We start from the raw sequence: 26,367 nt of genomic DNA, 5'->3' as shown, positions 1-26,367 counted from the left end.
TTGACAGGTAATGTTACATTATTTAACACAAATCAATTCTTCTATGGCGCTCTAAAACATCAGTTGCCAGTGGCTGCACAGTGCAACTTGCTGTGTAGGCCACTGTTTTAGACCTTCAAAGAAGAAATCATTTTCAGGAAAACTAGCATATTTTCCAGGTGTGACACTACTTTAAAGCTAATACATAAATGACGTGGTATTAGATCAGTATATAGATTTGCATATTCGCCTGATACCTCGTCCAGAATTTTAGGCAGTATCAGAGGCATTTCCAACACTGGTATTGGTATCTGAACAACTCTAATACTCACATATTGCAGGATGGTGTTTGGATGGTCAAAGCCAAGCACTCTCTCACTGATGGTCACTGCTTTGAGCTGGACACTGCGAGCCTTGAGAACAGAGACAGCGATAGTTATGACAAGAATTAATGGCCAGTTTCATGTATATAAAGAAATACAATCACTTCAGTATCTCATAAAACTGACACAGACACTTTGCAGTGTGTTACACTCTGTTAAATCTTCTGCAAAGTCACTAAGTTGTCAGATAAATGTACCAGAGTAAAATGTACAATAATTCCCTCTCAAACATTTTGGACGAGTTCTAAAGTACCTCTAAATATACTTATGTAAGGTATTTGAGGAAATGTGTTTATGTAGCTGTAAGAAGTTGTGGAGCACTGAACCTACCTCTGCTGCCTTTCCCTGCACAAATGCCACCTTGGCCATCAGGCTGTGGCAGTAACAGGCCTCGGGGTGCAGGTCATCACACACCCTACCAAACAGGTAGGTTGCTTCTTTCAGGTGTTCATGGGCCTGATCCAGCAGACCTGCAGTTGGGAAACACAATCATTTTGTTCAAAAACACACACAGAGCATAAAGATAACAGATACATTAATCCACAGCGCAGGGGATTATTGACTCACCCTTCTGAATGAAGCTCTGTGCAGCTCGGTGTGCTTTTGTAGCATCCACAGTCGGCATATGAATGTGCTTGACAACAGGGAGGATGTTGAGGACATCGTCTGGACCAATGGGAGCTTTATTTTGGTTGTCGAGGACGTAGTCTCTCAGTCTCAACTAGTGTGGACACAGAATTAACAAACATATTTTCCTCTTTAATTATACAGTGTCTCTTTAAGTTTTTATTACTAATATACTAATAACTAATATGTATGTGTTTCAGATGATGTGGTGACAGGTGTCGTTACCTGTACTCCAGTCTTTAAACAGAACTCTCTGAGCAAAGAGAGCTTCTGCAGGCCATAGTGCTCCACCAGATGGTTTGGACCAGAACTGTTACAGAGAAAAATGACAGTTGTTCTAAAACTGACGCTAAGCCACTGCATAGGTAAACAAACATGAGGGGAGAACAAACAAAGACTGTGTCCTCACCCAAGGCTGTCAGGGATGTTATATGTTTCAGCAGCATCCTGGCAGACCTGGTTCCACAGCTCAGCCCCCGTGAGCGTGCTCCAGGGCGTGCTTTCAGAGGCCCCAGCCCCTCGGCCACGCCGCCTTGACTTCTTTTTAGTCTCCTCCCCCACAGGAGTGGGAGTGAAGTGGGGAACCAACAGGCAGCAGAGGAAGTGACTGACAGCTGCAGAGAGACTAGGCATGTCCACACCCTGCACAGACATAACCAGAGGCTGCAGTTAACTTGTTCTGGAGTGTGTGGCCCCTCACGTGCTGTTACATCACCACCTCACTTTGAGGTGTGCAACACAAAAATGGGTAGGAATGCTCAGACAGAATACTGTGAAGTACCTGGAGGAAATTGTTGAACACTCTTCTTGTTGAACGGATGAAAATTTCACCTATGACTGATCTCTGTTAAAGACGGAAAGAGGGACATTAGAAAACACATTTAGTAGAGTAAGTACATCATCAGGAATAGTTTAAAGGGACAGTTCACCCTAAAATCAAAAATACACATTCTTCCCCTTACCTTTCGTGCTATTTATCAGTCTAGATTGTTTTGGTGTCAGTTGTTGAATGTCGGAGATACCAGTCATATCAATGTCTGCTTTCTCTTGAGTATAATGGAACTAGATGGCACTCGGCTTATAGTGCTCAAAGTGGCACAAAATTACATTTGAACAACTCAACAACAATGTCTCTGTACATAAATCATGACCCAGTTACTCAAGATAATCACAGACCTTGCTGTGAGCAGTTGGAACATGTAGGAACTATTTTCTGTCTACCAAACTACACCTGCCAACCGTATCACTGCACAGAAGAAAGCATGCATCTACTGCTAGCTCATCTAGCACCTCTAGCAAGCTAACAATACAGCTCAGCCCAAAAGGACGCCAATAAGGATTACATGTCATGCTGTAAGGAGCATAAGCCACCCGTCTAAGAGTAAATGCACAGTCTCTTCAACACAATGATATGATTGGTGACTGTCTATATTAAAACTGCTTATAACAAGGTCTGTGGATTATCTTGAGTAACTAGGTCATGATTTCTGGAAATACTGTAGATATTGCTGATGATATTTTTGTAAATGTAGTTTTTTGGCACTTAAAGCACCACAAGCCAAGTGCCATCTAGTTCCATTATATTCAAGAGAAGGCAGACATCTCTATGGCCGATATCTCCAACACTCTGCAACTCACACCAAAACAATCCAGACTGATAAATAACACAAAAGGTAAGAGGAAAAATGTGTGTTTTTAATCTTGGAGTGAACTGTCCCTTTAAGTTTGACTTTTTTGTTAATCAAACACACCGTTATATGCCTCAGACACTCCTTGTGTTCCGACTGGCTGATGTTCTTGATCACATGGCCCAGATACCGGAGGTTGATGCCTTTCTGGTGTAGCGCCCGTTTTAGAGAAGCTCCATCCATTGGTGCCTCATTGCTTTGTAAGCAATACTCCACCTGCACAAACACAAACACACATGCATATAATGAGCTGGTTTCATGTTTGCAGTAGATGGGCTTATTATAGTATGTAAACAATGGATCCACTTACAAAGGCCGGTATCTGATGTGTGATGATGAAAGCTGCAGCTTCCCTCAGTAACCTCTCCTGAAGCATCGTTGACTTACTTTCACCAGAGGGGAAGGTTGCTCCTGGACACAAAGCACAAGAAGCCTGTCACATTGTGTTCTAGCAAAAGATCTGACTGAGTGTTACAGGTCTAGTGTGTAAGATTTATTGGCATCTAGCGGTGAGGGTTGCAGATTGCAACCAACTGAAAGTTCTCCCATGTGCCAAGCATAATTATTCTTATTTTTACGTGATTATGAACCAATGGAAAAATTGTTATGCTTATTATATTCCATTTCTGCCATTATAGCAAACCCTAAATCTTACACATTGGACCTTAAATGTGTGTAGTTTCTCCTGGTACCTGAAGAGAAGACACTTGGGCTAAAGCGCATCTCAAAGATGATGTCGCTGACTGAGCCCACTTCTTTACAAGCAGCTCGTACTGCCTGCGTTGCTCGAGAGTCACCTGCAAGTGAACAAACATTTGTCAAGTATAAAATAGCCCAAGTTTCACTTTATTTGAGGTCTCCATTCATTTAGATCTACAAAAACACTTCTTACAAGCTGTTGCACATTCTTCAAAGCCTCCATTCTCGTCCAAAGTCTCCCTGACATGCTGAGTGAACTGGCAATGTCTAAAAGAAACAAAGAACAAAACTTCAACTTTGTGGAAAAACTTAAAAACTGAGTTTAAAAGTATTTTATTTAAAGTAGAACTCACTTGTGCTGGATGAAGGCTTGCATCAGCTCTGGTCTCAGTCTACAGAGTCCATGAGGGAAGCTCTTTGGAAGCCCCGTGTCCGTGTGATAATTCTCCGGCCAACCTTCTTTAACACAGTCCTTCTTCTCCTTGTCCTCTTCACAGCTTTTGCTACTCTCTTCTTCTCCAGTGAGTGACTGACCTTCCATCTCCACCTCTGGGCAGAAGTTGGCATCAGCAGGGAAGGTCCTGAACACATCCAGTACGTAGAACCTCCCATCAGCCCCCAACAGTCCTTGAGCATCCAGTGAAGTGAACAGTGGTACCTTGTGACCGTTGGGTGACACGACAACATGTTTCTGGAGAGAAAGTGATTTGGCAGACAGAGCCAAGAGCTCTAGCAGCCGTCTGCGTTGGGGGGACTCTTGGTGTCCTGCATTTACCCCGTACAGCAAGCCTCTGTAGAGCAAAAGAAGTAAGACCATTAGCAGAAAAAAGACAAAAACAAATGTCTGCCTTACAAAGTGACACCACCATCACCACAGAGGACTGCTGAATAATGGATCCACTACCTTGCGGCAGGAGAAGCAGCCTGTTCCTGCTCTGAGCCTTCCAACCCAGGGGCCAGACCCTGAGCAGACAGTCGCACTCCTCTGTAGTCTACAATGGCTGTAGGGAGAGTGTGCAGCCCCTGCAGCCCCTCGATGTCATTGTAGGCCTGCACTCCTTGAAGCTCCAGCCTCTGAGCAGCCCTGCAAGTTGAGAGGCGGAAACATTTCCATAGTCAGTGCCAAATCAATGACATCCTAGAAGTGAAACAAAACCTTTTTTCTAATACTCTTATCAGACACATGCAGGAGGCCACAGTGTACGTCCTTAATCCTGAAAGGGATTTTTTTGTTGTTTTTCAACCAGCTTTGTATCATAACAATGTGGGTAGTATATGTAGATGAACTGTGATAAACCTTCTTCCATCTTACCAGCACCCAGATCTGCCTGCTCATCTCTCTACTCAAAACTGGTGGATTTTTGCTGGATCTTGAGCCGTTGCTCAAGATTATACTTTGGCATTTTCGTATGCCTGCCATCACGGACCAAAGTTTAGTGCACTGTTTGGCTGTAATGTGAGAATTTGTAAACAAGATATGGGCGCCATACTGTTTTCTGTAATGTTAAAATAGAGGCTGAGATTAAACAGTAAAACTAGGCATTGCTGATCAAATATGAACCAAGAATCTGTTACTGCGTTGCCTAATTCTCACCTAAAATTATTTCCAAAACATATTTTAGCTTACCGTTTAACTGTAATACAAGATTGTTTGTTACCAATTGGCTGCCATGTTGTTGTTTGTTAAAACGGACAAGCCATGGATGTATAAAGAGAAATGGAAACAGTGTTGAAGGCAGGCCCCCATTTATTCCTATGGAAGTTCCTCAGTGGCACTAAAGCCAAACAAGCTCAGATTCAATGGCATTGTGGTGTCCATAGAGTAAGCGCACTAGAGACTTATAGTGGCCAAACATGGCCAAGTGGCTAGCTTCTGCTGGCTGAGCAGCTAAATTCTGGTTTAGCCATGATTTACAGTCATCTCTTTCACAATGTAAGTCTACAGGAAAAAGTCTTTTTGGGCCCCATGGCATCAAGTGACAGATCAGGAATTTGTAATTCCACATTTGGCCATTGTGTAAAATTGGCCTCAAAGCCCATGCTATTTCTGGGGGCTTGGGACAATCTTGCATTACATCTCCCACCAGCGTTTGTTGGTCTGGTGCAGCTAAGTGCATTCTGGTAGTTGTAGGTTTACCACAGCCCTTTTCCTATGTTTTCTCTGATCATGTAGCACCAATGTTAAAAGTATTTGTGTCTCTCTACTGCATAAACAACCCAGTTTTATAAAAAGACCATCTTTCCAGAATTGAAATACTTCTTTAACAGCTATGAGACTATGTACACACTTCGGAATAAATGGCTTTCCATCAATAGGATCATGCCAGTGACCTTTTGGTTTGCTCTCACCTGCGACCCCTGTCTCCACCAAACATTGTGCTTGCTGCCCCCTGGCTCATAAACAGGCCACCCCACAGGAAAGCTGGGTCCTCAGGGTTTCCATTCACTGGCTCCACAAAGCCATCTACAACAGATTCAGCACCCTGCATCACTGCCCTAACAAATGCACTGTTCACCTGGAAAAAAAAGGTACAAATAAAGGTAAGCGGACGAGGTGTTAAGCAAACAAAGAAAAAAAACATGCCCTAGGAGTCCTGAGCTTTCCTGCTGTTGTTTTTAGTTAAATTACAGCTTTTCATGTCACCTGAAGCAGAGCTCTCTCTCTCTGCAGCCTCTCCTCCAGGCTGCCTTGTGGAAGATTTCTGGCAACTTGCAACTCCTCATTCCAATCTGGAGGCTACACATAACACACATAGTTACACTTAATATCAAAGCCAGCAGAATGCTACTCAATAAATAGCAACAAGCCATTGTGCGGTCTTGTAAAATACCTGCGTTGCTGGCTGTTCTTCCACTCCCAGTCTGCTGAAGGTGTTTTTGTGAGTGCGGGAGGTGCAGGGAGGCCCAAGCCAGCTCAGGGTGTGGTAGGGAGTAGGCATCACCTCCACTGGAGGTAACTGAGACCTAAAGGAAGAAACAGTTTACAGTATAAGTTATTATGATCATTGACATGAAATGGGAACAGACACATCTCCAAAATCACACTGTTCTGATTCTGGCAAATTTGCTTAATATATTGCTCTCTGCTCTTTGTTTTTGTACAGTTTACTTATTTTATGTACTTATATATTGCTTTTTTATTTTTTTTTTTTACTGAGCTTCCTGTTGGCACTATCCCTCTGCTGCTGTAATGTTGCAAACTTCCCCGAGGTGGGATGAAAAAAAGAATTATCTTAGCTTATCTCTTATCTTAAAATACTGTAGTATCCATGCTTTCATTATGCCTAGGTGGTAATGTTACCTGTTTCTGAGTGTGGTCATAGCTTGTTTAAAGGCAGGGCTGATGTTACAGAGCAGGTCGGTGAGACTGTGACAAACTGGGGAAGACTGTGTAGGACGAGGATCAAACATTTCTTCTGTAGACCTGAGATAAAGAAGGGAAAAGAGAAATAACTAGAAATTATACTTAAATATTAAAGTTCAATTATTTATATTTACATGTATACAGAAGTCTAAATGTAGATTACTCAGATAGAAAGGAAATAAGACTGCTGGGTACATCATTGGCCTTCTATACATTTTCTACAGTAATTTATTTCAGCTATAAACAGTTGGTAAACAATTACTCACCCTGTATCACACTGACTTTGTGAAGAAAGTTAATTTTTCTTGCATGCCTCTGGTGACCAAAGATTCCAAAAATGATCGATCAGTTAGCAGTTAGCAGATCAGTCTGGACCAATCAATAACTAACCTCAATCAGACTTTGTTCATTTGGATTCACTAAAGTTACAAAATAACAAATTACCAGTCAAGGCAGTGGTAGAGCAGCAGCCGCCTGTGTTCAGTGAGGAAAAAATTACTGTTTCGTCAATGGAGTCTGGCTTTGAGGAGAGCTTAAGTTTCACTTTCAGCTCAGTTCCCCGTCAGAAAGGGCTGTCTGTTTGGGAAGTACTGAGAATGCGCCTGGACAAATGAGACTTGGATTATACTGCACGAGTTTTGTGAAACCTGTAAACAGATGTTTTGATATAGTTTTGCTGCAGTCGCCTATGACTTCAATCCATCAAGACCTTTCTCTGTTTTTGGATTCATTGTGGAGGCACATGAGAAAATCAAAGTTCTCTTCACAAATCCAACATGACACGGTTTGACACATTGATATAGAAATGGTCATTTTGTGGGTGAAGTCTTTCTTAATTATCATTAAAATATTTCTTTACCTATTGAGAAAGAAACCTTTGGGACAGGATGTAATTTCACACCGTCGTCCCTCAATTGTCACTGCAGTGATGTACAGGAAGTCACCCTGTATCTTCCTGTGTCCTGGAACCGGGTTCCAGCAGCTAAGAGACAAGTCCCTCAAGTAGCTGGGGGCCTGATGAGACAAATATAAAGCCACAAAGAGTTAGTGTGTCTGGGTGAATGAGGGCTGGCCGAGTATAAAACCAGATCCTGGATATTGATGTACCTCTGGTTGGGAGCTGTGTGGTAGCAGGGCCATGAGTGGTCTCTCTGAGGATCCAGGCAGGAGGTACTCGGGAGGAGCTCCATCCTGGTTGGTTGTTTCTGTTTTTGTGTTGCTTAAAGAGCGCTTCAGGCTTTTTCCATTCGGTAAGCTAGAGTCTGCAGAGGTAATAAAAGAAGATTCTCAGCATGAGCTTGCATGTTACTTTTGTATCTTTGTATTAACCTTTTGTGTAAGTGCACTGTGTGTGTGTGTACCTGGTGTTTGTGCATGTGTGAGTGTCTCCAGTACGCTTGGTGAGCGTCCTTCTCTCAGTGCATCCTGAGGTCCAGACGCTCTCAGCAGCTCCAGCACACGAGCCAGATGGATCCTGGCTGAGCGGGCAGTGTAGGGTTCTGGAAAGAAACACAGCAGTAATAAAAAGGTTCCAGTGACATTTATAAAACTGTGGACTCTTTTTAAACAGCCAGAATGTGCAGGACAAATAGTCATGGATATCGTGATATATTCATGATGAATTTATTAAGGAGTATTTATACTGATGTTATATTTGAATTTAAAAAGCACACTGAGTGCCAGTTAATCAATGATGCATATTCTCTGAATATATATACTGTACAGAATAACAGGTGGCCTGCATGATAGTTTGTTACAGTATTTCAACAGCTAGCTGGTGAGAGACGGACAAATTGGTTTGCACACACTTGTAATCTCTGCAACTACATACCTTGTGTTGATGACTCAGTAAAAGGTGAGTCAGCAACTTGCATTAAGGTGAGAGAGACTTAAGTGTGTGTGAAAGGGAAAGGGTGATGGATGTGCTGAAATTATTGACAGGATTTTCTGGTCCTATATTGTGATTCTGTAATCAGTCATTACACCATTAATAACCCTTCGATATGTAGATACAGAAATGGACATGTAAGAAAGTAGAAGTTATACTGTTAAAAGGCCTGACAACAATTTAATGCAATACAGAACAGAATACTGTAACCAAAACCACAAGTCCCTGCACAGAACAAATACAGTGTGGACTAGTAGCTGAAGAGGTGCAGGCATTGCAGAGGTGCCGCCTAACTGCTTTATTAGGCCATCATCCTGTGAGGCAGCCCCCTTGCTCTGACACCTCTGTATGTGTATAGGTCTAGTTTGTGTATGTGTGTATGTCAGACCTGTGTGTGTGTGTGTGTGTGTGTGTGTGTGTGAGACTGTAACAACAGAGTGAAAAATTGAATTTCCCCTTGCACAGTTCATAAAGTATAGCTTCGCCACCTAATGAAGAATTTCAATATAGTGACCTAGGGAAGTTCAGTCAATATTTGTGAACATGAATTACTCTCTCTCAAAGCCAGAAACCAGAGAGGTAAATCTCCAACAAATGTCTCATATGTTTGCTTTCTTTTTTATACCCAAATGAGCTTTATTCTGCTGTAGTATTCTCAGCCCTGAAACAGAAAATGCACCCATACTCAGAAAATGCTCCTAGTGTAATCCAGAACATCTTTCCCCATTAATTGTCTATGGAATAGCTCCAGACTTTATACTTGATAACATCACAAATTCAGGTTTTAGCACTCTAGTTTTTCTATTTAGGAGAGTTGTTATGCTTACTATATTTTTGTACTGCCTTAGACCATAGGAATAACATGTATGAATTTTGAAAACAGGCGTAAGAAAAGCAGTTTCTCAATGTACCTTAAAATAAGCCTTTGGACCATTTGACTATTATTAAGCTCAACTAAAAGGGAAGGTTCTTGAAAAAAAAGGAAAGAGAAAAAAACAATCCTACCTTCCACCAGGCGGAGGATGGCTCCTGGTTTAAGCCCCTTGAGGCTTTGCAGTTCTGCGAGGGGATCCAGAGTGGTACCAGCGAGCGCCAGTGATAGGTTGGAACGTGGACACACCTCATCCCTCGAAAGCAGAGTCATTACTGCGTCTTGAACGAGCCAGAATCCATGAACCTACAAAGACACAGCAAGTAATGCCCAAATATAGATTATTAATCTGTTTATTATATAAAAACATTAGTTATCCAGTCTCTGCGGGATCGTTGGTTTCCATCTTATTATTAACAAAAGAGAGAACTAGAAGGAACAGAGAGGAAACAACAGTCTGGTTTTATACCTGCAGCTCAAATGGCTCCACTCCTGCTCCCTGAATCTTCACAGGGAACGATGTTTCCTCATGTTGCCTGATACCAGCGGCACCCTTTTCACCAGTCAGGCTCATTCCCTCTGTTTAAAAGAGACAAAAAATAAGTGAGGATAATCACAGAGCACCGCACTGGAAAGGCAAGTAGTTTAGGTTGTTTCCCTGCCTTCCGCTCATTACATGCTGGGCTAGTTTCCAGCTCACTACCACACAGAGAAGACAATGCTTTAGAAAAGGCATGAAGAAATGAATGAGAGAATGAATGATTCATAATCGTGCCTTATCAAGTTCAGATGTCATTGTCTGAATCAAACAAGAACACTCATTTACCATAAAATGGCTGTGAGCTGGATTGAAAAGTGAGTGTGTGTTTGTCACAGTGCCTCAGGGTGAGAGTGAATTTATGCAAGAAACTGTCAAAGAAAGGGAAAGTGGGGTGTGTCTGCCTTTTTACACAGAAGGGAGAACCAGAGGGAGAGCAGGACTCAGCGTGTTTCTCAACCTGCAGTGTGACTAAACCTGTTGAATTTGCCTGCTGGCCTTCATGTCATCTCAGGGTGAAGGGACAACCACACCCAGCGCCGGCATGTGGAGGCAGCAGAATGTTAAAACACATAAACTAACAAACTTACAGCCTGGCAGTACAGCATGCCTGCATTCATGCATGCGTGCACATATTGTATATATAACACCTTTGGCATGTGCACGGCAAAGCAGAAAATTCACTTTGCACTCATCTCTGAAGATTGTAATTCATTGTACTGTAAATCCCCAGCTCTTGCTGTCAATCTGGGACTACTTTACCATTGGAGAGCGCCCAAAAAATAGCTTCTGTGTTTGTGATTCGCTGAAACAAGGTCCCTCCTCTCTGCAGGCATGAAGCCATCAACCTCTTTTCTACTGGTGCCTTACTACTACATAAGACAGCATTGTTTGCAGCCCTGACGAGTTTATCTTGGCACCGATTTCTGAGGTTGGCTTGTACCTAAAACTAAACAAGCCAGTAGGTTTCCTTCCTTATATGTCACATAGTAGGTTTACTTTGAAATGAATGAACCTGCCAATCATAATGCTGTGCCCACAGATCGATTGCGCTTTTGAGGAGGGTATAGACACCCCAGAGTTACCTCAACTGAAGATGTGCAAATGCACACTCTTTTTTAATCCTATCATTCTCTTTTGTGAAGGGGAGTGGCAAAGATTCAAAGAAGCTGAAAGGCCTACTAGAGAGTGTGGCAAAGGGATTACAAGGTAGATAAAGCTGGAGCTTTGAAAAAGGTGGTAGGTTCTTGATTTTAGATAAACAGCTGTGCATGGAGATTAGAATAAAAGCTATTCTTCTTTGCCCTCAAAGGACTATAGCTGAGAATTCACAAGGTAAAAGTGCAGAGCAGATCTTCCCAGTGGTTAAAAAGTTGGTGAAAGCACAGAATAGCATCAGCCATGTTCAGAGCAGCAGTGCAGTGCTAAAACTCCCACCCTCCTCACATTCTTCAGTGAGGGAGGCACCATAGGAAAAAAGAAGGAAGAGGAAAGTACAAACAAGACAGAGAGAGACAGAGACAGAGAGAAAAACACATCGCAGGGATTTCTTACCAGCCTTGGCCTGATTTCTACCTCCACCTCTCCTCACTTTGTCCTTCATGGCTGCGTGTTGCAGTTTTTTCTTGAGCTGTCCACTTGTGTTTCTTCTTCTCTGTGCTGGAAGCTGCTCCCCCCTCAAAGTCTTGCTTCAAACTGCTGGAAGAACACACGAGAGACGGAGAGGGTGAGTGGAAACGTGCAGCTGGATTGTTAAAGAGAGCGCAGCAGAGTGAAAGTAAGCTGCTGTCTGTTCAGGATTGTGACTCCTGCCCCTCTCTACAAGGCAAACTCAGCTTATCTGTTCTCCTTGTATAAAAAAAAAAGCCACACCCTCTTATTGCTCCACACAGGCTCATTACTGTGCATGTCTCTCACACTTTGTTGGACTGGGTGTGTCTAGCTCTACTCACTCTTCCTTCCCCTGGCATGTTTCACTCCTCCCTCCCTAACTCCACAAGCCCTGGAGGGGAGGTGGGAATAAGCACACAGTATGTTTGGTAGTGGTTTGACCTGAGCTGATCAACAATGGCACTTTTTATATAAAGTACTTCAAGTTACAAATGTTATGGTTCGTTTAGTGAATCTGTGTGCTTTAATGGAAACAGAAAAACTTATTCCTCTAATCTAAGGTCAAGAGAGTGAAGTGAAAGTGATGTCATATCATACTCATGATAGTGAAGTCAGTTTACTGAAAATACAACCACAAGCCAGTTAATTTGGCAGAAATGGGTGTGACTAGGTCCCAAGATGTGGTTTCTCTCTCACTACACCTACCTACGCCTATGCCAACACCTACTACATTCACATGTCACACATACCTGGACATATCTCAGTCCAAACCAAACAGTGAGATATCTGGGTTAGGCTATGCAGGTGACCTGTGTGTTATTGCTAGAATGCCATGCTGTATTGATTGACAATACATCTAATACCTACACTGTTAGACATGCATCTGTTGGAAAAATTCACCTAATTATACCTGTAAGTGTTCAATATGATGTGAGTATTGCAGTGGAAAAAAATATATACAAAATCCTCATTTCGACCACCACCTGCATGAAAATATATTTAGGCTTATAACAATGTAACTCGCGCATAACCAAAGCACCCGTTCCATTTACAATTACTAAATATATCAGATGGAGTTATAAACATGTGTTAAGTCATGTTTACCTTTCACTAAACTGGTGAAAACTGAACTTTGAACGCCTCTACTCTTCACTGCAGAAAAACAATGACCAAACTCCTTGCAAATTCGTGACGTCAACTCAATATTTGGGGGCGGTGGCCTGGCGGTGCTGTGTCGTTTCATGTCGCCTTCAGGTGCTCCTCGTAAATTTAAATTTTATGCAGGAAGGTTGCGTTCTTCTGCACCTTTAAGTGATGCTGTCGGAGACTTTTTGGTTTAGAATTAATAGACTCATAATAACTGCAATACAGCGGAACATTGCCCAAGAGAAAATGCAGAATTTTGTTAATTTATGAAGAAATATTATTTCTATTAGCATTGGGCGTTGTGTTCATGTTTCTGCGTCGTCTAATCGTCACATTACGAAAACTCTGGAATCACAGAAACCGCTCTGTATTAACGCCGTTGTTTCAACCCGTTATTTGGCTGTTAGTGTCGTCGTTCGTGAACGTCAGTCTCGTAATCGTCATATTTCCGACGACACTGTGACCAGGTAGCGTTTGACAGGAGGCTGTCCTTGGCTAGCCGGGCTAGCTTGAGCGAGCTAAACAACGAAAACAAACCTTCTGCATTGACTGTGTATGAAGTTGTTGGTGAGTTTAAGTTAACAGCTGTCTCTTAGTAGTGAAATAACATCCGACACGACTACAATACGTCCAAACGGACACTTGACACTAGCGTCCAGTCCATCCATCGTAGCGTAACTCAGCTAGCATGATCCTCAACATACGTTAACAACCGTTGGCCTCTATGATGTGTTTGTAGCATTCCTAAAAATACATAAATAACACGAGACATAACCGTTAGCATTAGCTAGCTCTGTTCAAGACGTCGAGAAATTCAGAACTGCCAACGCTACATAACGTTACAACATAACTCATAACAACTTGCATCTGTCATGTGACTTGACTGTTAGCTATCACATTAACCTATATTTTACATTTAGTTGCTGTGTGTTGCTGAACAGCAGTTGATGAGACATTCTGAGAGCTGGGAATAGATACTAGTGTAATGTTAAACCGCTCAACAGCAGTTTGGTGCATGTACCACCGGTTAATCCCTTGCAAGTTAGACAGGCTGTAACATGTTATGCAATAGTTGTGATGGTCTTTTTAAGCTCCCCTGTCTGCTCTCAGTCTCTGTGCATTTGGGTTGTTCCAGGTCCCGTGTTTGTGTGGCCCCCTGCCCCCCTCAGGTCAGAGCTGAGGGTTGGGGTCAGGTAGTGGGCTAATGTCAAACAGTCCTGGTGAAGAGGGGGGTCTGTCTCAGGCTGCCCCAAACGTCAACACCCAAGACCAGTTTGACAACCCCACTCAGACTGTGGTAACAGGGAACACGCCTGCAGATCAGGTGAGGGTGCATGTGTGAGTTTCGTGTATGGATGTTCAGTGTTGTTTGTCAGAGTCTGTCTCCTGTAGCTGCATGATTGGGGAGAGGATTTAGGTTAAATGAATACGTTTCCCCCTAATGACGATCTGTATATCAGTTACTCACCCTGTGTTCCGTTGAGTTTGTGTTTCTTGCTTGAGTAAAGAATCCAAAAATAGAGAAATCCTTGATGAATTGAAGTCACAGGGGTCCGCATTTAAAAACTGTTTGTTATTGTGTGTATTTGGTGCTTCAGAGGATTAGTTTGGATTTAGCAAAATCACAAAATAACACAAATGAAATAACGAATCTAGGCAGTGGTAGACCAGCAGTTCCTATTTTTCAAGAGATAAAATTACTGTCATGTCAATGGAGTCTTTAAGTTTCATTTTGAGTGAAGTTCCCCATCATAAAGGGCTGTCTGTTTGCAAAGCACTGAGCATACAACTGGAAATATGAGACTGGGGTCACACTACAGATATCACACAGACGTTTTGACTTTTTTTTGCTGTTGTTGAATGCATCCCCTAAAATTCATCAAGAATTTTCCTAGTTATTGGATTCTTTATTCAATAAGAATAAGAATAACTTTATTCATCCCCAAGGGGAAATTCAATTATCTGTCAGCTCATTTATTATATGTCAAAGAATTATAAAGCCTGATGGCTGTTGGTATATAGGATCTTCTGTATCTCTCTGTCCTTCATCAAAGGATATAATATATATATATAATATACAATGGAGGCATGCAAGAAAAACAAAGTCCTCGTGAATTCAACAAATCATGGACTGAGCAATTGAAATGTCATTTGGGGTGCAAAGAATTCCTTTAAGTTATCCTAAGCATTCCAGATATGACTGGCTGGGATTAGGTTTGGTTTAAAATTAAGGTAAGGAGAAACACGCATTGTTTGGAAGCAGACTTAAATACAAACACACAGACCTTGTGCATATTTTGCAGAGTCGTATGGCCTTTTTCTATTACAAAAAATGTTGTAATGACAAGTAACATTCATGTGAGAGTTATAATGAGAAACTGAAAAAAAATCATTGACGTTTATTGTCTCAAGAAGAATTTTAAAATGCACATTGCTGTACAGAACAAAGACCCAGTCTGACCTCTTAGAGTTATTATCATTTTGCTGTACACTGTGAATAGGTTATCTACAGGAATGATTATTTTCAGACCTGTTATCACTTCTCATTGATCAGCAGCAGGGCCACAGAAGGCTGCTTGGGTCCTAGTTGTGGATTAAAGTACACTCCCAGTGTGTTATCTCCAATAAGGTCTATTTCAGTCCCGGACGTGGTTGATCTGTGATCGGGGAAACCCTAAGAGGTTTAGGCTGGCAGAGAAAATTTGATCAGAAGCAGCATTGTACTGCTATGCAACAAACCATGACACTTTGTACAATTTCAAGGGCATGCCTGTGTTGAAATACTCTGTCCCAACAGTAGTGTTAGAAATAGAATTAGCCCCTCTCAAGTGACAAAGTGCAAGTACTGATCTTTAACTAGGCTGACTCCTGTAGCAACAAAATGCAGTTACCATATGAGGAATTGTATTGTGCCTTTAACAAAGGCTTTATAAAACTGATTACTACTTAGTAAATGAAGTGGCTGTTGAATTGATTTTCCCCTGCTGAATGATAGTAGGGCAAAGTGAAAATGGTGGTCTTGTGGAAATGCTTGAGATGGAAGTCATATAGTGTCCCATTTAAAGTTATGTACACTTAAAGACACAGCATGAGGTCCATAGGAGACAATAAAACCAGACCTGGATGGAGTATTTTGAATAATTTCCATAAAGGTTGCTTAAGGACGGTGTTGCAGGACATTCAGCCAAATATGCAGCATTTAGTCTGTAGTTGTGAGCCTGGAAAGCAGTGCACGCACAGGATGTAATAACGTGCAAGGAGATTTAGATTTAATTTTCAGGAAGGGTGTTCCATTCACAGTTTATTCTCGCTCTTGTTTCAAATCTGTGCACGTGCCGTGTGCACATTATACTGCAAATTGGATTGCTGATTTGGCAGCTGTGTTTAATGTGGGTGTTTGTTGTCGTGTCAAGCAGTGGCAGGCTCTCTCTTTCAACACGCTGAAACAGGAGCGGTGGAGTACCAAATGTGTTGCTGACAGCATTGTTTGTGAATGTTAGAGATTCAGTAGAAAAAAGGTTGTTTACAAGCTGTAGCTGTATCAGTTGTGGAAAGAAGAAGAGACAAGAGGCAGCTTGTAGAGGAGGAAAGAATAAAACAGGGCTTTGTGCGTCTGGCGACAGGGAGGCCTGATGCTTTCCTGTCCGACTGTCCTTTGCTTTGTCTCGTGGTCTCAGGTTCCTCAGTAGGAGCTTAATGGAAGGGCACAGACTTAGCTCAGACATCTATATTTACCTATTCTACAAGCTACAGAGCTGAAAGGTGTTTACATAGGTGTATATAGCAAGCAATTGCATTTTACTTTGTAGCTGAGCCACTGATTGATATACTGATTGAGCAACGTTTTTCATCAGCTGTCGCCTGCAGTGGATGAGGCCTCTCCCTCTTCCACCTCCTCCTTTGAGATGCTTGACATGGAGTCGGTCCCAGCTCCTTATCAAGAAGTCCAGCCTCACTGGTTCTTCTGTCGACGGGCTGATGACAACACCTCCTGGCTCCCTTTCAGCAGAGAAGACTCTGACAAACTAGAGAACGCCTACAACACTGGTAAGCATGTATATTTACTTCCCATGCACATTATATATTGTACATTATGTATAAAGGTGTGTGTAATTATGTATGTAAAAAGAAAGAAAGTAGTGAGTTTAGCTATAAACAGCTGTGAGAAGATAAAATGTCAAAACATTACCATTGCCAGCACTGGCCTGGTGCCCAGTAGGACACTTTACTCTCCTGACAGGACATGCTCACAGTTACAAGCAGTTTAACAGTGAGTTTCAGGTAGTTCAGTTTCAGGCTGGATTAAGGTGAGCCTCATTATGATTAACACTAATACCTTAGTTGTATTTATTCACCGTTGACATACATGATATTCACATTTTAAGTTTTAGAGATCTCTTGTGTAGAATGGCATGTTAGAAAAAGAATGGAAGCAACTGTAACAATATCAAGAGCCTTGAAGATTGCAAAGAATGTGGATTTTCTGCCAAGTAAATTAGACACTGGGTTTAAGGAGTGGGCAGAGAAAGGCCTTATTACAATAGATAGACCAAATGTGTAAAGGACAAATTTTGAAATCATTTAAGCTCCATGATGGAGCAGTGAATAAGAGAAAGGCTTACTTGTTGCATATTCTTTTATTGGTGGCCAAAGTGTACTCAATGGGAAAAATAACAGCAAAACTCCACGTAAAGATAGGCAGGTACCAAGGTACTGTACTGATGTAATTGTGAATTTTGCCAAAACTCATATTGACTTCTTTTAAATTTATATTATTTTATTTTATTTTATTTCCTGATATAGTAGCAATGTATAATTTGAATTTGAATAAACATTTTGTTCAAAACATAAAAAAATACATGTTGTGGTTTTATAGGGGTTTATGTGAGGGGAAATTGAATATCAACTCTACATTGATAATCACACACACCCCTCCCAAAGGAAAGATATAAAACAACAAAAAAAAACCTGATGTTTATAATTTCCAAATTATGCAAAAGTATGAATCTCTACACATTTTGTATAAGGGCTCTGTAAACAAGCAAAGTTCTTGTCTTTCCATTTGACAATATAAGTCTCTACAAAGTGAGACATGATGGAAGTTTCTTTGCCCACATTCCTATAGAAGGTATGTCAGTGTTATTCCAGTAGAATGCACTTATCCTCCTCGTAATGCTGCTGCTGCAGAACTCCTGAGTCACTGAGCATTAATGATTACTGCAAAGTAGTGTTATAGTCTTGTGAGTAAAGTCTGAGTCAACAGACTCGATCTTTATCAAACATGTCTTGTACATACACAAACCTTCTTCCAGAATCACTGTAGCCTCTGATATCCCCATAAACAATGATATCATGCTTTTTCCCCTCCGTGCATTTAACACGAATATATGGAACATCAGGGAACATGTTCTCTTGCAAACCCAGAGCTAAAGCACAGCTATAGCATACTGTTCTTGCATGTCCTCAGAGAACCTTTGCTTAGAATCTATTTTTCGGAGATTGTCTCATAAGCCTTATTTATATCTGCTTGTGTATGTGTGTGTTCACTGTGCAGTAGGAGATGAGGAGGAGGATGAGGTTGTGGTAGCTGTGGATGGAGAGCGATATGACATACGTGTTAAGGAGAGGAAGCGTTATGCTGTTTACTGGGAGCAAGGTCCCACTGAAGTCCGTCGCTGTACCTGGTTCTATAAAGGAGATAAAGACACCAGGTTCATGCCTTACCCTGAGGACTTCAGCAAGAGTCTGGAGGTAGTCTCACACCATCACACTGCTCATTCCTACAACTGTATTCTCTTCCTAACTTTGCCTGTTCATCACTTACTCTTTTCATATCTGCTGGTCCTTGACTCCTTCCCCTACCATCCTCCAATTTCCAGGAGGCCTATATGATAGCAGTGACCTTGGATGAATGGAAAAGGAAACTGGAGTTTCCCACCGGAGAGACAGTCATCTTACACAATCCCAAGGTAAGGCCTACTGTTGAAATATCATCCCATCAAAGCCACACCATGGCTTTTCTGAGCACATATCAAATTAGGTACATGGTTTTATTTTCTAATCAACCTCCTCTCCTTCATTTCCCTGCTCCTCTCTCAGCTGATAATGCAGTATCAGCCAATAGGATTACAGGATGAGTGGGTGTCCTCCCCCTCGGAGCAGGCCCGGCCTCGAACAGTCAAGAGGGGAGTGGACAACATCTCTGTAGAAATACCTGATGGTATGTGTCTGTGTGCACCAGAAGAAAATATACCAGAATAAACTTCATTTAAAGCCCCAAATAAACAACAATCCATTTTACAAGCCAGGTGTGGCTACACATTCTGACAAATAAACGCAGGTCTCAATTTAAATGCTGGGTTTGGTTGCTATTGAGGCTGCAAAGCTGTTAATTTTTATAGAAGTTCTTTGGATATGTAAAACCTTTTAAAGCCCACTGGTTTTTGGCCCACTTTAGCTAGTTCTAAGCTGCTTAGAGTGCGCATACAAATGTAAATGCTTAAGATTTTTGTCAATATGGACATACTACACATTGTTTGCTTGGTTATATTCTCCATAATTCAGTCATTCACTTCATTTTATGGAAACCATGAGCACCAAAATAGAATTCACTCAGATTTATTGGCATGGTAAATGTGTCCATTCATGGATTATTTATATTACTTTAGTCCCCAAGGATGTACACTGTTAGAGCTCAGTGACTGAAGCAAATAAAAGCCAGGGCTATTAATATAAGTATTACGGTAAGCTCATGTAACAAAATATTACCCACAGATGATGCCTTTTTCTGTGCGAATTCTCAGGTGAACCAGAAAAGGTGGACCACCTTGTCTTCATGGTTCATGGCATTGGCCCTGCATGTGACTTGCGCTTCCGATCCATCATACAATGTGGTAAGTGTGACTTGGTATATGTGTGTACCATGTATATACTGATATGTGTATGTGTATGTGTGACTCCCTTTTCTTTGTGTCTCTCCCCAGTAAATGACTTCAGGAGTGCTTCCCTGTCCCTCCTGGCCTCTCATTATAAGCGTGCTCAGCAGGATGGCCAGATAGGAAGAGTGGAGTTCCTCCCAGTCAACTGGCACAGCGCTCTACACGGGGATGCCACTGGTGTGGACGAGTAAGTATGGAAAAAGATAGAGAGTGGACAAAACAAGATTCCTCTCTTGTACAATACTACTGTGTCTCGAATACTTGCAGAATATTGTCAAACTGTCTTTCCTGACTCCCCCCACTTTCTAGGGACATCCAGAGGATCACTTTACCCAGCATCAGCAGGCTGAGGCATTTCACTAACGACACTCTGCTGGACCTGTTTTTCTATAATAGCCCCACCTATTGCCAGACCATAGTGGACACAGTGGCCTCAGAGATCAACAAGCTCCACACCCTCTTTAAACAGAGACACTCAGACTTCAATGGGGCAGTCTCTGTAGTGGGTCATAGCCTGGGTAAGACTTTACCAAATGCAAATACACACAGTGCAAAGTCATTAAAATCCTGAATACCAACTTTTTTCCTTTGACTCTTGCTCCTCAGGTTCGCTGATCCTTTTTGACCTGCTGACCAATCAGAGGACTGGATCAGAAGCCAGAGAGGGGGTACAGTGACATTCATAATAAAGGATAACATCAGTATACATATAAAGAGATTGCATATTGCTCTGCATATATAGATAAGAAAATTCCCTTCCCTTTCTCTGCCTCCTGGTGCTTTAGGTGCCGTCTGATGAGCCATTTCATCTGAACTGTGACACCCTGGAGCAGACCCTGACCAGACTGGGCCTGCAGCAATACCTGGATACTCTACAGGCAGAAAACCTAGACCTGGAATCACTGGTAATACACACATACACGCGCACACAGACATACAATGGACTTACAAATTCCAATGTGATGCATAGTTAAATATGGATCTCCCTTTCTTAGGCTCTTTGCCAAGACAGTGATCTCAAAGATTTAGGAATTCCTCTTGGACCTCGGAAGAAGATCTTAAACTATGTCAGGAGGAAATGGATTCCAGAGGTCAGACATAACCTGGAACTGTACTGGATTTTCTAGTTTTAATTATTTTAACATTCCAGAGACATGTTGGAACTACTCAAGGCAACTAGTTTACACAGACAACAGTGAGAAGCATGCTGTTTGATGCGGCTAATTTACTAACTAACTCTATAAAGTATCTACGGTTCAGTTTTTGTTGAAATAACTTTATATATTTCTCAACCTAAATAGGACTGTAAGGCAAGGATAGTACGTCTGCCACCAGGTTTGCAAGTTGCACCTCAAGTGACCAACGATCACGATGGTAACAAGTCTTCAGGACTGGCGATGCAGCAGTCCCAGTTCCACAGGGCACAGTCTGTCACCAGTGCTGTCGACTATGAATACTTTGACGTGGGCATCGGACAGGTACTACACATGAACACAGACTTACTAATTTGTGCTTGGGAGCACCTGTAGATAAGAGCTTTGATGCATCACCCTCCTGCTTTTTTCCTCCCCCCCGCTTGCCTGGACAGACCAATGGAGGCATAGCCAAGGGACAGGTGTGTCTCACATAGTGTCCCCATGCTCTGAGGCGTTGCCATTAGCTCCCCTTGATCTCACTGTGCCTGCAGGTTCTTTTCACATACAATCTGGTCCAGTCAGTGAAATCTCAAGGCGACTTGAGTTATAGTGCCTGTTTTATGAGCAGTAGGGTTTCCAGGGCTCAGTCACATTGTGCTCTGACTGAGCTTACCATCTTTGTCCCATTGAGTCGTACAACCAAATATCACACTCTGTGTCTATGCTCATCAAATGCTGCATGAGTAGTCAGCTCCCTGTCTTCACTTTACCTGCTGTCATACTCCCTGGCTGTTGTCTTTATGTCATGGAGTGTAGTTTTAATGTTTAATGTAGACACCATTGTGCATGAGAGGAGTGTTTCCATCTGTCTAAATAGCTATGCCTTCTTAGAACAAAGTGAGGTTTAAATCTTTTTTGTTTTCTCAGCAGTACACGTTTCAACCCCACCCTCTCTCCACAGGTATCCATTGATTACCCACAGCTTGCTTTCCATCCTCAAACATTTTTTGCCTTTGGCTCTCCTATTGGAATGTTCCTGACCGTCCGTGGACTTAAACACATCGATCCCAACTACTGCTTTCCAACCTGCAAGAGCTTTTACAACATCTACCACCCGGTGAGTGATCCCATATTTACTGCATCTGCCCATATAGGCGCACATCTCAGAGAATTCTTTGTAGAAAATAGAAAAACAAGCCATGTCTTCCTCCTCTTACCTGACAAAAGAGATCATCTATTAAAACTTGCATTCATCTCTTTTCCTTTATTGCTGTGTAGTATGATCCTGTGGCCTATCGGATAGAGCCCATGATTGTAACAGAGGTGGATCTGGAGCCTATGCTGATCCCTCACCATAAAGGCCGCAAGAGAATGCACCTAGGTATGGCTGTCCGTTTCTCTCTCCTTCTCTGTGTGAGGAAATATTGTGGTGTGAGCTTTTGTTTCATTAGCTTAATGGTAATCTCTGTTCCTCTTTGTCTAATAGAACTAAAGGACAGCTTGACCCGAATGAGCATGGATTTGAAGAACAACGTTTTAGGGTCCTTACGGACGGCATGGCAGTCCTTTTCCAGATTACCAGTTGCTGCACTGCCCCCGGTGGATGAAGGAGAAACTACGATAGAGAGAGACCGTCAAGAGACCCAGGGTAGAAACAGCACTTCTATTTGCCTTGTGTGTGTGTGTGTGTGTGTGTGTGTGTGTGTGTGTGTGTGAGCGTGCAAAATAGTTTGTCTAACCCAGTCTCCTTATACCCCTCTCACCCCTCTCTGCATGTCACCACCCTCCCTTCCCCTCCTCTGCTCTGGTGGTGGTTGCTCCTGCTTCCCTCACCCCTTACCACTTTACTCAGCCTCAGCTGCAGTCACTGCTTCTGCTAAGAGGGAAGAGAAAAGTGCTGATTTTTGGACTAAAATACTGGAGTGGCCCAGGGCCCTTCATAAGCATTACTTCCAAGGTAAGCCAGGATAGTCACTTGGCGAGAATACATGAGAAAAACGAGTAAAGCCAGCTTACCTGTAGCTTGGAAACTGGTTTTCCTCCATGAAGTGCAAACCTAGTAGCAGGGTTCCTACGCAGTATAGTAAAGTATAGAATTTGATTTTAGTAATGTTCAGATCTGGATAAGTATGGAAAAAAAATGAAGTGTGGAAAAATATTTGTGTTTCCAGACTATTGCCCCTATTTTTTTTCTTCTAAAATATTAAATTCAGAATTTCTAAAAATGTATTGATCTGAAACATTATGCAAGAAGGCAAGAAGTATGGCATGCAACTGAATGCACACTTCTATGCAGAGCTGGCTCTATGCCTGTAGGTTGAAGCCTGCAGCACAGCCCAGCAAATACCTTATAGCTGTACTGTATGTGCATAGCATCACAGATTATCAAATGTCAAGCTTGTCTGAACATTTAGTTATACAGAGTTATACAGTAATGTAGTTATCAGAAAAGTAAACTGACAATCTTTTCTGTGTAGGGAAACCTTTTTGGGTGCGTTCATCACCGTTTTCATGGACAAAGTGAATAAACAAGTATGTGCAGGCGCTGTTAAAATGATTTAAATTTTTCAGCTTATTTTCAGTTGTTATTTATTAAAGAGATTTAAAAATAGGGCATGAACAACAATATATTATTAGGTCAAAATGTTAAGGGAAGATAATTTGAGAGTAGGTATCACCAGTATTCCAGTGGGGAAAAGAAGCTAGATGCAAACTTTGATAATTTGGTCAACATCTTCATCATCAGGGAGGCGGCAAATATAAGCTATATGCAAGGGCAAAAGCACTGTTGTCTTGTCACAGCATCCTCTGTTTTGCACTGAACTTGTCTAGATTTGGTGTTAATTGATTTGTATGAACTTCAGTGCCTAGCTTCAATCTGCTGGCAATTATTTGGAAATATAATAGATAGTCAGAATGGGGCATACACATTAACAGTTTGATTTTAAAACAGTGTATTTACATAATTAACATCTAGCTGTTTGTACTCAGTTGTGAAATATGGTATAAAAATCTGTTATTAAGTTGGGGAAATTTGAGTCTGGAAAAGTATGCAATTTTAAAATGGAAATGTGTAGGAACCCTGTATAACTCTATATAAACTTGTCTTTGATTCTGCATTTTCCATTTCACTTCCCTGGTTTGAATCTGGAAAATGAATGTGCACAAAAGAGGCACAACTAAATACTTTCATTACCAGTTTTAATGGTTAAAACTGTGCTGCAGTACCTGCAGAATTTATATTAAAAAAAGTGGTGGTACTCAATTACTGCGGTCAGCTTTGGCACATCAGTTCCCTCACAAAGAGCAAATGTTATGCAGTGAATGTCATTTTTGCCGCAAGCTCTCACTCCTGCTCTGCCTCTCCTTCCCCCATGCCTACCTGCATCACTACTGCTATACATCTAATCTTGAGCTCAACGTTACATTTACTGACACCCCCTTTAGGTCCTTTCCTCCCTCTCCAGTTATGATTGGTTAAACTTATTGACTCCTTCACTGGTCGTCAACATCAGAGGCCAGTTGAATAACCGGCCCATGGTGCACTTTTGTATGTGCAGAACAAATAGGACAAGTTGAATAGTAGTGATCTCAGTTGTTTTTTTTTAACGAGTAATTCAACCAGCAGGTGATGTCATTCATTAGCAGTAGGTCTCCAACAGGAGCTACATGCAGGTACATGTCCTGCTCTTTTCTACAGCACCTCAAGTACTTAGTCTGTCAGTTCATTTAATGGGTAACAGAGAAGACAGCTGCTGTTAGAACAGACTGTACAACTTAATTAAACAATATTGTGCTTGTCGTACTTGTCATTGTCACTCTTATCAGTTACACAACCCACATTTGTTGTATCGAATACTGTGGTGCAAGATCCCAAACAGGAGACTCTTTAGGTCATAGTACAACTTAATTTAGCTCAAACTTCTTGTGTTTATTTGAATTGAATTTAATGTCAGCATTACAAGCCAGTAAATGCAAAGGTAGATTGTCATAGTCATTAGAGATGTGAGCAGGTGGCAGTGTAGGGTTAATCAGCAGTGCATTACTTCTTTGTGGAGAGCCCTTATGCGATCACTCTTAAGACAACACCACGTTTGTAACATACCGACAAACACATCATTCACGCGTCACAAAACTGACCCACCTTACTGGCATTTACACGTCATACTTGCACCTATGGATGAGGAAGGAGATGAGGGACTTAAGGTTGTAGATTAATATGAGTTATGCTCACCTCCATTGGTAAATTAAACTGCACTGTTCCACATTTAACCTGCCTACTTTCATAAACTCCTTTGCTTTTGGTTTGAACGTTTCTTGCTGCAGACAGCAGCCACTCTCTTCTTTCCTTTATTTTCTTTCTATTATCTGATCTGTTCTGGTTTTACCAAAAAGTATGAGTCAAAACAGATTACTGCTGGCTATTGTCTGCCTGTACAGACTCATCTTTTTTACTTGTTTCCCCGCAGCAGCGAGTGAGGAGGCAGAGTCCTCAGTGTCCGCAGAGCAGACAGAGCAGCCTGAGATTAAAGTGGGGATGTTGAATGGAGGACGAAGGATTGACTATGTACTTCAGGAAAAACCCATCGAGAGCTTCAACGAGTACCTGTTTGCCATCCAGTCTCATCTGTGTTACTGGTGAGTCATGCATACCTGTGGCTGGGTGGACCACAGTAATTGTGCTCTTTTGTATTTACTGTTCCTGATATTGTCTCTTTGTTGCATCCCATTTTACTTCCCTGATTTAGATTTTTTTGCTTCAAATAAATGATATTTTCCTCTCTCTGTTTTTTAGGGAATCTGAGGATACAGCTCTCCTGCTGCTGAAGGAGATCTACGACAAGCTAGGTGTGGCCTTTGACCAGCCACAGCAGTGATAAAGTTTAACGAATGTAGACTTGCTTATTTAACACGACAGTACTCTGAAAGTGAGAAAATGAAGGACAGCTGTCGGAACCAGAGGCCACACAATCCTCCTTCAGAATGCCTTACCGTCTGGGTGTTACCTGACTGCCCCGACAATGGAGACTGTTTGGCGGCAGTCAGGTGATCTTGGTTCAGATATGCCAGTCATCTTTCATCTAAGGTAGCGGTGGCTTCTTGGTGTTGCCTTGACTCACACTGCAGGACTGGGTTTGGTGTCTGATAGTTATTTCAAATCCACCCAAACATCACTGTCATGCTCCTGGTCGCACTTTTCTGTCTTTTCTTTGAGTCAGTCTTTACTTTGCATTTTCACTTTACAACAGTTGTTGACATATCATGCGTACAGCTGCAGCAGAATGATATTGAAAGAAAGAAATATGAAGATGACCCACACAGTACATGTTTAAATATGGAAACATAATGTAAGTATAATGTTTATCACATTGGATTAAATCCAAAACATTTAAAAACTAATACATTTAAATATACCAGTATATAATTAAATAATAGATTAAAATCTATACTATTTTATGTAATTCCCAGACCCATGTACAGCCTACAAAAAATAAGAAA

At 41.7% G+C, this 26,367-nt stretch overlaps 2 protein-coding genes across 6 annotated transcripts in view; one reads left to right on the top strand and one right to left on the bottom strand.

Annotated features, from left to right (window-relative positions):
• Positions 1 to 14,400, bottom strand: part of LOC117253104 (clustered mitochondria protein homolog) — an 18,029-nt gene extending 3,629 nt beyond the window's left edge. The window contains exons 1-23 of the mRNA XM_033620450.2: positions 14,263 to 14,400; positions 11,592 to 11,735; positions 9,969 to 10,078; positions 9,634 to 9,805; positions 8,102 to 8,239; positions 7,848 to 8,002; positions 7,600 to 7,754; positions 6,678 to 6,800; positions 6,208 to 6,340; positions 6,021 to 6,113; positions 5,726 to 5,892; positions 4,281 to 4,460; positions 3,730 to 4,167; positions 3,570 to 3,643; positions 3,370 to 3,474; positions 2,988 to 3,088; positions 2,741 to 2,893; positions 1,771 to 1,833; positions 1,399 to 1,631; positions 1,215 to 1,299; positions 930 to 1,083; positions 693 to 832; positions 312 to 392 (exon numbers count right to left, since the gene is read on the bottom strand). Of these exons, the coding sequence (XP_033476341.2) occupies positions 312 to 392; positions 693 to 832; positions 930 to 1,083; positions 1,215 to 1,299; positions 1,399 to 1,631; positions 1,771 to 1,833; positions 2,741 to 2,893; positions 2,988 to 3,088; positions 3,370 to 3,474; positions 3,570 to 3,643; positions 3,730 to 4,167; positions 4,281 to 4,460; positions 5,726 to 5,892; positions 6,021 to 6,113; positions 6,208 to 6,340; positions 6,678 to 6,800; positions 7,600 to 7,754; positions 7,848 to 8,002; positions 8,102 to 8,239; positions 9,634 to 9,805; positions 9,969 to 10,078; positions 11,592 to 11,640 (3,102 nt within the window). The 5' untranslated portion in view covers positions 11,641 to 11,735; positions 14,263 to 14,400. The remainder of the gene's footprint in view (positions 1 to 311; positions 393 to 692; positions 833 to 929; positions 1,084 to 1,214; positions 1,300 to 1,398; positions 1,632 to 1,770; positions 1,834 to 2,740; positions 2,894 to 2,987; positions 3,089 to 3,369; positions 3,475 to 3,569; positions 3,644 to 3,729; positions 4,168 to 4,280; positions 4,461 to 5,725; positions 5,893 to 6,020; positions 6,114 to 6,207; positions 6,341 to 6,677; positions 6,801 to 7,599; positions 7,755 to 7,847; positions 8,003 to 8,101; positions 8,240 to 9,633; positions 9,806 to 9,968; positions 10,079 to 11,591; positions 11,736 to 14,262) is intronic.
• Positions 13,226 to 26,367, top strand: ddhd2 (DDHD domain containing 2). Of its 5 annotated transcripts, XM_033620125.2 has the most exons (20): positions 13,226 to 13,361; positions 13,930 to 14,118; positions 16,649 to 16,841; positions 18,349 to 18,545; positions 18,674 to 18,763; positions 18,894 to 19,014; positions 19,598 to 19,687; positions 19,778 to 19,919; positions 20,042 to 20,250; positions 20,339 to 20,400; positions 20,518 to 20,637; positions 20,728 to 20,823; positions 21,034 to 21,210; positions 21,321 to 21,347; positions 21,830 to 21,985; positions 22,147 to 22,249; positions 22,355 to 22,516; positions 22,721 to 22,825; positions 25,338 to 25,506; positions 25,664 to 26,367. In XM_033620125.2, exons 2-20 carry the CDS (start codon positions 13,999 to 14,001, stop codon positions 25,743 to 25,745), a joined length of 2,421 nt encoding a protein of 806 aa, XP_033476016.1. In that variant the 5' UTR covers positions 13,226 to 13,361; positions 13,930 to 13,998; the 3' UTR covers positions 25,746 to 26,367. The 5 variants fall into 5 exon arrangements, with proteins under 5 accessions (XP_033476016.1, XP_033476017.1, XP_033476019.1 ...); XM_033620126.2 differs by lacking the exon at positions 21,321 to 21,347; XM_033620128.2 differs by lacking the exon at positions 22,721 to 22,825 and having other exon boundaries at positions 25,341 to 25,506.

The sequence above is a fragment of the Epinephelus lanceolatus genome, chromosome 9 (assembly GCF_041903045.1).
Source record: "Epinephelus lanceolatus isolate andai-2023 chromosome 9, ASM4190304v1, whole genome shotgun sequence".
NCBI classification, from domain to species: Eukaryota; Metazoa; Chordata; class Actinopteri; order Perciformes; family Serranidae; genus Epinephelus; species Epinephelus lanceolatus.
The sequence above is the reverse complement of the archived record's forward strand: the minus strand, read 5'-3'. Positions and strand labels throughout refer to the sequence as shown.